Genomic DNA, 15,080 nt, shown 5'->3' with positions numbered 1-15,080 from the left:
TGAAGTCAGGGAGCCTGATTCCTCCAGCTCCGTTTTTCTTTCTCAAGGTGGCTTTGGCTATTCGGGGTCCTTTGTGTTTCCATACAAATTGTAAAATTTTTTGTTCTAATTCTGTGAAGAATGCCATTGGTAGTTTGATAGGGATTGCAATGAATCTATAGATTGCGTTGGGTAGTATAGTCATTTTCACAATATTGATTCTTCCAATCCAAGAACATGGTATATTTCTCCATCTGTTTATGTCATCTTTGATTTCTTTCGTCAGTGTTTTATAGTTTTCTGAGTACAAGTCTTTCGCCTCCTTAGGCAGGTTTATTCCTAGGTATTTTATTCTTTTTGTTTCAGTGTTAAGTGGGAGTGTTTCCTTAATTTCTCGTTCTGATTTTTCATTGTTGGTGTATAGGAATGCCACAGATTTCTGTGCATTAATTTTGTATCCTGCAACCTTACCAAATTCATTGATTAGTTCTAGTAGTTTTCTGGTGGCATCTTTAGGATTTATTATGTACAATATCATGTTATCTGCAAACAGTGACAGCTTTACTTCTTCTTTTCCAATTTGTATTCTTTTTTTTTTTTTTTTTTTTTTGCGGTACGCGGACCTCTCACTGCTGTGGCCTCTCCCGCCGCAGAGCACAGGCTCCGGATGCGCAGGCCCAGCGGCCACGGCCCACGGGCCCAGCCACTCCGTGGCACGCGGGATCCTCCCAGACCAGGGCACGAACCCGCGCCCCCTGCATCAGCAGGCGGACGCCCAACCACTGTGCCACCAGGGAAGCCCCTGTATTCTTTTTTTAAAATTTATTTTTATTTTTGGCTGCGTTGGGTCTTTGTTGCTGTGCACAGTCTTTCTCTAGTTGTGGCATGCAGGCTTCTCATTTCAGTGGCTTCTCTTGTGGAGCACATGCTCTAGGCGCACAGGCTTCAGTAGTTGCAGCACACGGGCTCAGTAGTTGTGGCTTGTGGGCTCGATAGCACAGGCTCAGTAATTGTGGCACACGGGCTTAGTTGCTCCACAGCCTGTGGGATCTTCCCGGATCAGGGCTCGAACTCGTGACCCCTGTATTGGCAGGCGGATTCTTAACCACTGTGCCACCAGGGAAGCCCTGTATTCTTTTTATTTCTTTTTCTGCTCTGATTGCTGTGGCTAGGACTTCCAAAACTATGTTGAATAAGAGTGGAGAGAGTGGACATCCTTGTCTTGTTCCTGATCTTAGAGGAAATGCTTTCAGGTTTTCACCATTGAGTAGGATGCTTGCTGTGGGTTTGTCCTATATGGCCTTTATTATGTTGAGGGACGTTCCCTCTATGCTCATTTTCTGGAGAGTTTTTATCATAAATGGGTACTGAATTTTGTCAACAGCTTTTTCTGCATCTATTGGGATGATCATATAGTTTTTATTCCTTAATTTGTTAATGTGGTGTATCATATTGATTGATTTGCATATATTGAAGAATCCATGCATCTCTGGGGTAAATCCCAGTAGATCATGGTGTATGATCCTTTTAATGTGCTGTTGGATTCTGTTTGCTAGTATCTTGTTCAGGATTTTTGCATCTATGTTCATCAGTGATATTGTTGTATAATTTTCTTTTTTTGTGATAACTTTTTCTGGTTTTAGTATCAGTGTGATAGTGGCTTCGCAGAATGAATTTGGGAGTGTTTCTCCCTCTGCAATTTTTTGGAAGAGTTTGAGAAGGATCAGTGTTAGCTGGTCTCTCAATGTTTGATTGAATTTGCCTGTGAAGCCATCTGGTCATGGACTTCTGTTTGTTGGAAGATTTTTATTTACAGCTTCAATTTCATTACTTGTGATAGGTCTGTTTGTATTTTCTAATTCTTCCTTGTTCAGTCTTGGAAAATTGTACCTTTCCAAGAATTTGTCCATTTCTTTGTTGTTGTCCATTTTATTAGCATACAGTTGTTTGTAGTAGTCTCTTATAATCCTTTGTATTTCTGCAGTCAATTATGATTTCTCCTTTTTCATTTCTAATTTTATTGATTTGTGCCCTCTCCCTTTTTTTCTTGATAAGTCTGGCTGAGGGTTTATCAATTTTGTTTATTTTCTCAAAGAACCAGCTTTTCATTTTATTGATCTTTGCTACTGTTTTCTTAATTTCTGTTTCATTTTTTTCTACTTTGATCTTTATGGTTTCTTTCCTTCTACTGACTTTGGGTTTTCTTTGTTTTTCTTACTCCAGTTGTTTCAGCGTAGGGTTGGATTGTTTATTTGTGATTTTTCTTGTTTCTTGAGTTGAGATTGTATTGCTATAAACTTCCCTCTTAGAACTGCTTTTGCTGTGCCCCATAGGTTTTGGGTCATCGTGTTTTCATTGTCATTTGTTTCTATGTATTTTAAAATTTCTTCTTTGATTTCTTCAGTGATCTCTTGGTTATTTAGTAGCACACTGTTTAGCCTCCATGTATTTGTATTTTTTACAGTTTTTTTCCCCTGTAATTGATCTCCAATCTCATAGCATTGTGGTTAGAAAAGATGCTTGATACGATTTCAATTTTCTTAAATTTTCCGTGGCTTGCTATGTGACCCAAGATGTGATCTATCCTGGAGAATGTTTCATGTGCACTTGAGAAGAAAGTGTATTCTGTCACATTTGGGTGGAATGTTCTATAAATATCAGTTATATCTATCTGGTCTATTGTGTCATGTAAAGCTTGTGTTTCTTTATTTACTTTCTGTTTGGGTGGTCTGTCCATCGGTGTAAGTGGGGTGTTAAAGTCCCCTACTATTATTATGTTACTGTCGATTTCTCCTTTCATGGTTGTTAACATTTGCCTTATGTATTGAGGTGCTCCTGTGTTGGGTGCATAAACATTTATAATTCTTATATCTTCTTCTTGGATTGATTCCCTTGATCATTATATAGTACCCCTCCATATCTCTTGTAGCTGTCTTTATTTTAAAGTCTTTTTTATCTGATACAAGTATTGGTACTCCAGCTCTCTTTTGATTTCCATTTGCATGGAATCTCTTTTTCCATCCCTTCACTTTCAGTCTGTATGTGTCCCTAGGTCTGAAGTGGGTGTCTTGTAGACACCATATGTATGGGTCTTGTTTTTGTATCCATTCAGCCAGTCTGTGTCTTTTGTTTGTGGCATCTAATCCATTTACATTCAAGGTTATTATCAATATGTATGTTCCTATTACCATTTGCTTAACTGTTTTGGGTTTGTTTTTTGTGGGTCTTTTCCTTCTCTTGTGCTTCCCGCCTAGAGAAGTTCCTTTAGCATTTGTTATAGAGCTGGTTTGGTGGTGCTGAATTCTTTTAGCTTTTGCTTGTCTGGAAAGCTTTTGACTTCTCCATCGAATCTGAATGAGATCCTTGCTGGGTAGAGTAATTTGGTTGTATGTTTTTCTCTTTCATCACTTTAAGTATATCCTGCCACTCCCTTCTGACCTGCAGAGTTTCTGCTGAAAAATCAGCTGATAACCTTATGGGGATTCCTTTGTATATTATTTTTTGTTTTTCCCTTGCTGCCTTTAATATTTTTTTCTTTGAATTTAATTTTTGTTACTTTGATTAATATGTGTCTTGGTGTGTTCTTCCTAGCGTTTATCCTGTAAGGAACTCTCTGTGCTTCCTGGACTTGGGTGACTATTTCCTTTCCCATGTTAGGGGTGTTTTCATCTATACTCTCTTCGTATATTTTCTCAGACACTTTCTTTTTCTCTTCTTCTTCTGGGACCCCTATAATTCGATTGTTGGTGCGTTTAGTGTTGTCCCAGAGGTCTCTGAGATTGTCTTCAATTTTTTTTCATAATTTCTTTTTATTCTGCTGTGTGGCAGTTATTTCCACCATTTTGTCTTCCAGCTCACTTATTCGTTCTTCTGCCTCAGTTATTCTGTTAGTGATTCCTTCTAGTGTATTTTTCATTGCAGTTATTGTTGTTCACCTCTGTTTGTTTCTTCTGTAGTTCTAGATCTTTGTTAAACATTTCTTGTATTTTCTCAATCCATGACTCCATTCTATTTCCGAGATTCTGGATCCTTTTTACTATCATTACTCTGAATTCTTTTTCAGGTAGATTGCCTATTTCCTCTTCATTTATTTGGTCTTGTAGGTTTTTACCTTGCTCCTTTATCTGTGAGGTATTTTTCTGTCATCTAATTTTTTTTTTTTTTATGAGTGGGATCGTGTTCCTGTTTTGCTGGTTGTTTGGCCTGAGGCTTCCAGCACTGGAGTTTTTAGGCTGTTGGGTAGAGCTGGGTCTTGGTGCTGAAATGAGGAACTCCATGAGAGCTCACTCTGATGAATGTTCCCTGGGGTCTTAGGTTCTCTGTTTGTCCAGTGGTTCGGACTCGGAGCTCCCACTGCAGGAGCTTCCACCCGACTCTGGGCTCGTGAACCAAGATCCTGCAAGATGCCTGGGGTGGCAAAAAAAAAAAAAAAAAAGAACAATAACAAAGTAAAAAATAAAATTAGACTGGGAAACTGATAGATACATTAGGAAGAATATAAAAATAAAAATATAGATGAATCAACAACCAGAAGGTACATCAGTACCACAATAGCAAAAAAGAGGAGGAGGGAAAAGAAAAAAAGAGTGGGGGAGCAGGGAGAAGGCCTTGGCTGTGGAGGGCGGGGCCTAAGCAAGGGAGAGGTTTGAGTGGTGGGCGGGGCCAATGCTCAGGACCCACAGTGCTGGAAAAGGCCCTGGCAGCTGTGGGGGGTGGGGCTTAGGCTCAAGGAACAGAAGGGGCCCAGGCGTGCCCCCCCAGCCCTGGTCTCAGAGGGCAGGGGACCTCACCTGGGAGCCCAGCAGGCTTCCTGGGCTTGAGTAGGTGGGGCAAACGCCCTCCTCTCCTCTCCCACTTCTCCCGGTGGGATCCTCCCACCTGCCTCTCCTGATCTCCTTGGCCTCCCTTCTAAGCCCCCAGGACCAATTTGGCCGGGCTGGGGAGCCTTGGAGGGCAGAGGACCAGCCTGGGAGCTCAGCAGGCTCCCCTGGCCCGAGTGGGTGGGGCAATCAACCTCTCCACTCCTCTCCCGTTCCTCCTGGAGGGCCCCTCCCGCCTCCTCTCCTGATCTCCCTGGCCTCCCTCCTATGCCCCCAGGACCCACGCGGCCTGGATGGGGCTTTGGATGGGGGGGTACCAGCTTGGCAGCTTAACAGGCTCCCTGGCCCGAGTGGGTGAGGCGATTGCCCTCCGCTCTTTTCCTGCTCTTCCCTGAGAGTCTCTCCCACCTGCCTCTTCTGATCTCCCCAGCTTCAGGGGTGTCGATCCTGTCTGGCCTCCACTTCTCCTCCCCCCTCAGTTCCCCTTCGTCCTACCAGTTCACTTTGGGGTTCCTCCTGTCTCCTTGGGCATCAGAGTCCCGTACCAGTGGCCGGCAGGTGCCCTAGTTGTGGGGAGATGCTAACTGTGTGTCTTCCCACACCAGGTATTTTCTTTTCACTTGGATAACTCACATCTTATTAGATGCATAGAGCGGATCTCTAAATATTCATAGTCAAGTAAGATATATGGTAGGTTAGCACATAGGCTAACAAATACTATTTAAAGAGCATGTTAATTTGAAATTTTAAATTCAGATTAGGCATTCTTCTCCAGGACCACGATTCGGAATTATTAAAAACATGTAGATTATTGTTTTTAAGCAGGCTGAGAAAAAGAAGCCAAGATCTTTTTAATATCATGGTTTATTGATTAGTAGGTTCATTTGCACAGCACTGAGATGCTAAAGGAAAGGGAGTACACATATGTTTTGTTTTACCTTCAAATTAATTCTTTTTTTTTTTTCAAATTAATTCTTAAAAATTTAATGTTATTTTATTGTGTAGTAGCTAAAATATAATTGTGTATGATGAGATGGTATATCTATATAACATCCATTTATCAAATATAATATATCATTTTATAAACAAGCATCTTTGTTCCTCCTTATTATTGCTTCTTAGCTTTTAAGCCTATATTTTAAAAATATTTATATTGAAATTCATTGGTCAAATGGTAGTCATTACTTCTGCTTATAAAACTTTTCAATGAGAAAATAGATTTTTGCTGGTAAGTACTTCGTGGTAGTTTTGGTTCTATAGTTCTCTCATATTGACTGAGAAAAATAGTGTAATCACTCATTATGGTACATTATTGAAATTATCTGTGCTTTATTCATGTCTTACGGGAATGCCTTTTTATTCTAAATCCTGGTTTGGGACATCTCTCTTTCTCTATGCTAATGCTGTTCCTTGTTTTCCTGTTGTACTAGACGGGACACTGCTTTAGAATCAAGGTGATTAGAGGCCTAAATATTTTTGTTTAAAATTTATTAATTCTTCCAACTGATTATCACCATTGATTTAAAAATCAGTTTTGGCTGTCTCCTGAATGCATGCCATCCTTCCAATGCTGTGAAGGGTCTATAGTAGGGGAAATGTGACGCCTGGTGTAATCAAAGATCATGAATGATCATATAAAAGGTTGATTGCAAATAGAAATCCTGTTTCTAGTCTATTCCATGTTGAGTTCTTTAGGACTGTGCTGTGGCCTTCAATCAAAAACTAATTAAAATTTTGAACTAATGGAAGTTAATTTGCTGGTTTGGAGGTACATATGTATATTAGAGGAGTTTATTTCAAATCCCAAGAAGATGCAGAAAGCAGAACCCTAAAAGAAACATACTCATAAAATCGAATCTGGTTTTCACTGAAGAGAATTATTAGTTTACTTCTGTTCATCTTAATTCCTGACACACTGGTTACTTTGAGACACTGCCGAGGCCTTCCAGACCTCCCACTGGGCTGGACACAGGAAAACACCTACTTCCTCATTATGGAAGTCTGACCACATCTGTGATGACATTTCTTCCTCTTGACCCATATGCTTTTTGTGGTAAATGTCCAGAATCACTACGAACAACTTAACTGAAAATGATTATTCTTTACTTTGTTCTAGTTTCTATGCTTTGCTCATATCACAAGCCCAATGGAAAACAGATATCCGCATCTTCCTGTTTGGGGCCACTGCCATTTAGATTTCTTTCTAGTGGGAGTAAAATCCAGTATCGAAGATTGGACTAGAATGAGATATTCAAAGGAAAAAAATTTTTTTGGCCACATTGATAAGATAAAAAGTGACTTGTTTGAGACTTGTAATTGGCTTACATTTTTTTAATGGTTGGGTGTAAGACCATTTCAATAATAATTTCTTATCTACATTTTAAAGCCCAACAGAAATGTTAGGCTTTACTGTGTGTCTTTCTAGGTTCTACTACAAACATAGAATTAGGTCTGTGTATTATCTTAGGAGTCATCTGGCCCATAATTTCCTTATTTTAGATAGGGTTAGACTGAGCCCCAAGGAGGTTTAATATCTTGCTTGATGTCATTTTCATAACCTTAGGTTATAAGGATGTGAGTACGCAAATGAGCTACCCAGATATATTTTAAATTCCAATGCAAAAAACTTAATTAAATTGTTTTTCATTCAGTGTAGAGTTTAGGGAATAAAATTCTTTGTTTTTGTTCTTTTTTTGTTTTGCCCGTTGATTAATCTATCTCTTTTGACTCAGCTCAGATGCTATATATTAGTTTCCACTAGAATAACTCATTCTCAGTTTTATTTAATTAGTAAAGATTTTCCATAGGATGACAGATTCTTACCCAGCTTAGGTAAACTATTAGTCCACCTAAAGCAATTATGAGTTAAATTGTACTATGGGTCCTGTGGAAGAAACTCAAGTTTCAACACTGTGCTGTTCCATGTAACCTTTCTTGAGGTATTTACAGAGAGAAAGCCTTTTCAGATTTCTGTTAAATGGTTGCTATGCCATTAATCAAGTTTTGTTTCTATCTTGAGTGTAATACATTGTGATTTAGATATAGATTCAATCAGCTTGTAGACATTTATTTGGACTTCATGATACTGGTAGTTTTAGATGGGTGCTAATAAGGGGGTTGGGAGATGGGGGCTTCTGCCCCGCAGAACAATGCCTTGTAAAACTGGTCCTGGCCTAAGAGTTTATTTACCTTTGTGAAAAGTGTGTGTGTTGCCCTGGTGGGAAATAAAACATGACTGCATCCTTCTTAAAGTTGAGTCCCTGTGCGTGGTCACTAAAACACCTTCATTCCGTGCCATGTCCAGTGTTATTGTTATTGGAATTAATTTTTATTAAAGCAGGCTAGTAAGTATGCATTAAAAATTCTGTGTTAATATAAGAAGTGTAATGTTAGTGTAATAGCTGAAGGCTATAACTGCTTGGTCAAGGATATATTAAAAAGTTATCTTGAAGCTCTGTGGGAAGGTTCATATCATATCCATAGCTTTTGATACATGCTGTGTCCAGAAGGACTTGGAAGTGCCTCCCAGCTTACACCGTGATACATGTAGAAGAGGATTTTTTTCTTCCCTTATAAAGCTCTCATTTCTGTTCGTGGATTGTGGTTCTTGATTAATTGGTGACTGGTAATAGAAAGTATATATAGAATATACCAGTACAAAAATACATGGACATTCTCTATGTTGTATTTCCTTCCTAGTTATTAATTTTTAATTTAACAAATTTACATAGAGGTAATGTTGGCACAGAATACTTTTCCTGGATATGTCTCTTGGGAAACAGTTTTATAATGCATGTATTGATATTCCAAAATACAAAAGAAGGAGGGAAAAGATAATTTGAAAAAATATGGTAATGGTTCTTATTTGCTTCATCATTTAAAAAATGTAAAGATAATTAATTTACCAATGTATGTTGGTATATATATTAATGTGTTTTTGATTTGATCTTCCTATTTAAAAATAAAAAAGTGTTTGCATTTTGGAATGCAATGATTTCAAAAGCAAAGAAAACGAAATGAGACATTTACATAAATGAACATGTAATGTAATGATACTCTGAACTTATTTCTCTGCGAAAATAAATGACATTCTTCCATTAAGAAATGGAAAGAGAAGTACTGACCTAAAGACTTAAGGCTAATTAGAGACTGATTTTTTTTCACTAGAAATGTGGGGGATCCTGTGAGTCCTGACAGCTTTATTTTTATGAACCAATAGAGCTTTGTCTGAACTAATGCAAAGAGTATTTACATTGACACAGTAAAGTACAGAGCCTAAGTGTCTGTATTCTGGACTGCCTGGGTTTGAATCGTGACCCTTCTACTTATATTCCAGAGACTGTGGGCAAATTACTTAGCTTCTTTCTGCCTCAATTTCCTCACTAAAAATGGGAATTGTAGTGCCATCTACCCCATAGGGTTGCTGTGAGGTTGAAATGAGTTCATACTTGTAAAATGCTTTGAATAATGCCTGGCACATAGTATGTCTTTTTGTATTTGCTTTATTATTACTACAATAAATGCCACACGTTGTTTTGTTTTATTTTTACTCAAAAGGTGGACATTTTGCTTGCCTAGGATTAGTTAAAGGAGAAATTGAAGTGAAAACTAATGTGGTAGTAAAGAAGCAAAAAACAAACAAAACAAAAAGTTTCCCCCCTCAGCCCAGGAAAGTTTCCAACGTGAGATGTAAGAATTTTGATGCACAGAAGTGTTTCACTTGGTTTTGATTCTTAAAATTACTGCCTTAGGAATGTCAGGTTGCTGATTAAATGTAAATTGCTGTAAGTTGCATATATGCACTGACTGTTGAAACCCTTATCTGGACCCTGACTTTGGAAGACATATTTCTCTTACTAGATGAAGCAGGGCAGCTTTTGCCTTATCTTGGCCACCAACCTGCTTTTTCAGGATGTCGTTTTTTAGTACATGATAAAGGGTCAATGGTCTGTTGTGTAAGTACTTCCTTTTAGTATAGCATTATCTTATATTTTGACAGCTAATTTTTGGCTTGTTACTGGCCATTAAATTCCAGACATACGAAGAAAATGTATCATTTGGCAATTTATTTAGATTACAGGATTTAAAGTTTTAGATGTTACGAAATTTTCAAATCTGTAATATTGAGCTAATGTAAGGGTACACCATGCACCAATTTTATAGTCTATTTCCCCCAAAACTGTATATTTTACAGACAATTTAGTACTACCCAAATGCTTGATATGTCATTAACACTGAATTGGAAAAGATGTTTTAATTCCAGCATTAAAATATAAAAGTTTCAGAACCCTTAGGTTTGGTTTATTCTATTTTTGTTGTTAGAGGTACTAAAAAGTCAAGAGAAACTACTATTTATTGAACACTTATCCTGTGAGGCATTGAAATAGTTGCTTCTACATATGTATTTCACTTAGCTTTCTAGGCTTAAATTATAAATTAGATACCCTTACATAGCTGTTTCACTATCTGTAAAAAAGATGCCTTACGTTGTTTATTACCAGTATTGTCATCGTCAGTACCTACCAGTGCCATCGACACCTCAGTCTGTGCTTTTGGGAAACAGAGCCATTAGAACTTTTTGCAAGAAAAACGTAAAAAGTTGTGACTACCAACAAAGGGTTTTAAGAAGGTAGATCTTTTATTTATTCCTGACATGTTAGCCTAGCCGATATTTTTTGTCCATTTTACTTACCCTTCTGAGTTAATGTTTTTAATGGTTTTACAATATTAATTTATTCCATGGATATCTGTTGAGTGCTTACTATTAATAGCCAGTTGCTACACTAGGAGCTAGAAATACATCCTTGAGTTGGGCGTTTAGCACATAACTGCCAGTGAAATAGTTACACAAACGAGAATACAGGGTAGGTTAAACTTGTTTCTTAGGATATAACTATTGTATATAGAACATCTGAATTGTAGCTCCCCAAAGCGAAATACTTGGATTAATGCTTTCCAAAGGGGAAGTGAAGGTGGATATATTCATTCAGTATGGCAGAGCTGTGAACTGTGGACACATATTAGGGTTATAACTTTATCCAGGATACATAACAAAGTGGGTTTTACTGTATTGGGATGTGTGTATCAGCTGCTTTCTGAAGTATCATGATCCAGCATGTCACTTGCTGTCTGTGTAGCAGCTCAAAGCTACGTCTCTTTCTTAAACTTAATTTAGCTAATCTAGAAGCAGTAGTTCCAGAAAGATAGATCAAGATTAGAAATAACTGAATTACCTGATAACGGTGAGTATGGCTACACAAAGTAAATACAAAGATGACAGGTAAGGGCTGAATTGCTCTTCGGACTTTTGATTTTCTTCGCCTTAGTGAGTTCCTCTGAGTACGTACGTGGGGTTGTGGCTTTTTTAGCTGAGTTTCTTTCTGCCCTAACTACTAACACTTCTTGGTTCCATCAGAAGTTGCACACCTTCACTTGCTGGTATCACCACGTGTAAATATTGTTGTCTTCATCATTCTCTCAGGAAAGCTCAGAGACTTTAAAACTTAAAAGAGCAAAATATTCCCACCACGAGCAGCAACAGTTATTGCATGGTATTTTGGCTGCTAACGTAATTGGTCTCAAAAGTTAAGTTTGAGTCATAATGACCTTTTTAAAAAATAACGACCTTTTCTTGCAGATAGCCCCAGCAGAATTTAGCGTGCTCTTTCCTAGAAAATGAAATTCTTAGAGCAGACCAGCATTTCTGTATGTTTGTTTCCCAAAGCACCAATGTAGAAAGATGTGACATACCCAGCTGCCTACCTCACCACCCCAAAAAGTTAAGGAAGTTGATTCTGGGGTCAAATAATTTAAGTAAGTTAGGGAATTTCTGTATATTATATCCCTTTGGAGAATCACAGTGCATGCTAGCATATTTTAGTCTCTAAGAAGTCCTGCTCTAAAGAAATCTGCTTAATGTTTTAAAATGTAACCTATCCAATCTCATTTGGCCGCACTTTTTTCTTTAATATATCGCCTAACAATAATCCCAAGGTTGACTCTTCTGCCTTTGTTCTGGTTACTTTCTATCACGATCCAGCTATTAGTAGCTAACACTCTGGAGACAGATGTAACAGTTACAGGCAACTAGAAGCTATCTTGTCAGCCATCCTATAAGAGCTATAAGAAAAGCTCTTTAAGAGCCTTTTATGAAACATTGACATTGTTTAGAATAACTGCTGATTTTAGTTTTTAGCCAATTTTAGGAAAGCATGAGTTCATTAGTCAAGCAACCTTTGCTCCTCTGTATAAGTACTTCCTTTGCTCAGGCTAGAACCTGAAATGGTTGGCTACTGTGGAATGAGTAGAAACAGGTGGGCTTCTGATGACTGGGCTGTGGCCTGGACTGCATCTGACCCAGGCTGTGGTGGCCTGGGTGACCAGTGTGCCTGGCGATGCATCGCTCCATGTTGCCTGTGGCTTCTGCTTGCCCGTGGTAGAACTTGTGAATGGCTTGTGCTGCCATCTTGTTGTGAAGGATCATGTTATCCAGTTCCCCTTACAAGTTATATATTTATGTGCTTTCTACAGTGATGGAGAGGGGAGAAAAAGGACCTCATCTACCTGCAGCAATGAGTCCCTGAACGTTGGAGGCACCCCCGTCACTCCTCGCCGAATTTCCTGGCGGCAGCGCATCTTCCTTAGGGTTGCCTCTCCAATGAACAAATCTCCCTCGGCCATGCAGCAGCAGGGTTTGTGTGACACTTACTACAGTTACCCCTCACTAGCATCGTAAATTAGGGAGTGGAATGTGATGCTTTGTGTACAAAGAGATTTAAGTGATTACAGTAGAGAAACAACTTCCCTTTTTATATCCGATATAGCGGTTAATGTGTCAGATATCGTTAGAACCTATTAGACATTCAGCAAATCATGTTGAATGGATGGATGAATGGATGAATGAATGAATTTTCAAAACGTGTTTTGGGGCCTGCTTCATAATGCATAGGGAACTAGCATAGTGATAGAAAAGAAGTCATAGATTTTTTTTATTAGAAAAGCAACATTCTTTTACAAGAGTCACACATAAAACAAAGTAACATAGAAATATTTAACAATAGAAAAGTGGATGCAGATACACCAGGCAAACATCAATCAAAAGAGAGCAGTGGCAGCTCTCTTTGCAAATCAGACCTAGAAGAAATTAAAGCAAAATGCCCAAAGGCACAAAGTAAATGTACCAATAAACAAAAAGATTTAACAATGGTGAGAACACTCATAATTATATAGCTTGGAGAGCTAGAAAATAACACTAAGCAAAATTTGAGGGAGAAATAAATAAATAACTCTCATGGGAGATTTTAACATATTCCTCTCTGAAAATTAAATATAGAGAAATTAAATGTAGATAGTATTTGAGAAACACAATTAAACAAGCTTGATCTGATATTTGTATAGAACCTTGCCACCTGTAGAGAAAGTTCATTCATTTTCAGCACACATGGAACAGTCGTAAAAAATATTTATGTACTTGGCTATAAAGATTTTTAAATGAATTCCAGATAATCATGTTATTTATACTATATTCTCTGATCACCCTGCAAAAAGAAGGAAGGAAGGGAGGAAAGGAGGGAGGGAGGGAGGAAGGGAGAAAGAATTAGAGGACAACTGAAAAATTTCATGTGTTTGGAGGCTGAAAACTGTATTGCTAGAAACTAGAAGGAAGAAAATATGATCAGGCCCTAGAAATCAAAATTGAGTGGTATTTAAAGGGCAGTTCTAAAACCAAGAAAGCCAGAATTCAAATGTGCTAAGTATTCAATCCATACAGTAAGATTTTTTAAAAAAATTATTTATTAAAGAAGTAAATAATAAGGGTAAGGGCCGAGGTCAATTAATAAAGAAAAAAAAACAAGGAAAAAACATTTCTAGAGATAAAATTAACTCTGTCTGGGGTGGGCAAAGAAAGCTTTACACAAAAGTTACGTATTTATTTAAACTCATTGCTGGGAGAAGCATCTTTCAGAAAAAGGGACGAGAAAAGCTCTAGAGTCATTGCAGAGAACTTTGTGGGTCAGGGAGTCATGAGAAATTCAGCATCATGAGAGCAGATGGCAGATGGAGACAAGAAGTTGGAAAGGTTACTTGAGGTCAAAGTCTGAAGCGGTCTATGTGCTATTCCCGGGAGTCTGGACTCTGTTCTATGGAATATATGCATCCATTGAAATGTTTTAAGACACAAAATCATGATTATTAATAGGAGAATAATTGGCAACCGTGAAAAAGATGGTCTAGAATGGAGGGAGAGAATGAGCTCCGGAAATTGGGTTATAGTGTTGCAGGAATGAGCAGTGCTGAGCTGAGCCATGACCAGAGTCGCTCAGCTGCTTTACTCTTGACAGATTCTGATGGTAGGTGTAGACCTTAGGAGGTCACTAATGCTTACTGATGTAATCTTTTTGTTTTGCACAGAGAACATACCCAGAAAAATTGCAGAAGTGTTGAACTCTGGGGGAAGGCCAGGTCATTTTAGAGCACCTATCTTATAGGTCATTTTGTGCGGAAAGAAGAAGTGGTGAAATTACATATACTTTCGTTTCACTAGGAGAGGGAAATCTGGAAGGGGAATTCAGTCTAGCGAATTTACTTAAATCATTAGTTCCAGAAACGGACAGTTACTGGGAGAGCAGCTTTGTGAACAACTTTAAAAGTGGAATATAGGAGGAGAGAGCGTCAAGTCCAGAGAGAACTTCTGTAGTCTGGGCTACGACTTAGGAATGCCTCTCACTGTTTTCTTCTCTGCAGATGGACTGGACACGAGTGAGCTGCTGCCACTGTCCCCTCTTGCCCCACCCATGGAGGAGGAACCGCTGCTTATATTTGTGTCTGGTGACGATGACCCAGAAAAGGCTGAAGAAGGAAAAAAGTCGGAGGAACTGAGGAGTTTGTGGAGAAAAGCTATACACCAGCAAATCCTGTTGCTTCGAATGGAAAAAGAAAACCAGAAACTTGAAGGTTAGCCATTCAAACAGGGCTATGATATCATATGATATGATACTATAATCTAAAGGTGTCGTTTATTAATACTATTCCCCCCACGCCACACATACTCAAACTCATTCTCGGACTGTATACACACTTTTACCAGAATATCTACTGATTAAAATTGTTTAGTGCTATTTCGTGAGGTGGTTATGACATGGGAAGCTGACCAGCTTAAGAAATTTGCATTTTTGTTTAGCAGATTTAAAACATCAGACATCCTTTGAGTATATTTGGGTGATAGAATAATAGAAGGTAATAGAATGTATATAACGAAGTCAATGTGTTTAATATGACTGA

The 15,080-nt window shown here is 38.4% G+C and overlaps 1 protein-coding gene across 7 annotated transcripts in view; it reads left to right on the top strand.

The window, feature by feature from the left end:
- TBC1D4 (TBC1 domain family member 4) overlaps window positions 1–15,080 on the top strand; it is a gene marked incomplete at its 5' end in the record, with an annotated part of 212,941 nt that overhangs the window by 173,394 nt on the left and 24,467 nt on the right. For 3 of the 7 annotated variants that reach the window (XM_082859712.1, XM_082859710.1, XM_082859706.1), the window contains 2 exons: window positions 12,330–12,496; window positions 14,544–14,753. In XM_082859712.1, coding sequence (XP_082715838.1) covers window positions 12,330–12,496; window positions 14,544–14,753 — 377 coding nt within the window. Of the gene's footprint in view, window positions 1–6,229; window positions 6,254–12,329; window positions 12,497–14,543; window positions 14,754–15,080 lie in introns of all 7 variants that reach the window. The other 4 variants (XM_082859711.1, XM_082859708.1, XM_082859709.1 and 1 more) reach the window with 3 other exon arrangements.

Source organism: Leucopleurus acutus (genome assembly GCF_964270905.1).
Source record: "Leucopleurus acutus genome assembly, chromosome: 18".
Classification (NCBI taxonomy): domain Eukaryota; kingdom Metazoa; phylum Chordata; class Mammalia; order Artiodactyla; family Delphinidae; genus Leucopleurus; species Leucopleurus acutus.
Note: the sequence above shows the minus strand (reverse complement) of the source record. Positions and strands in the feature narration are given on the sequence as shown.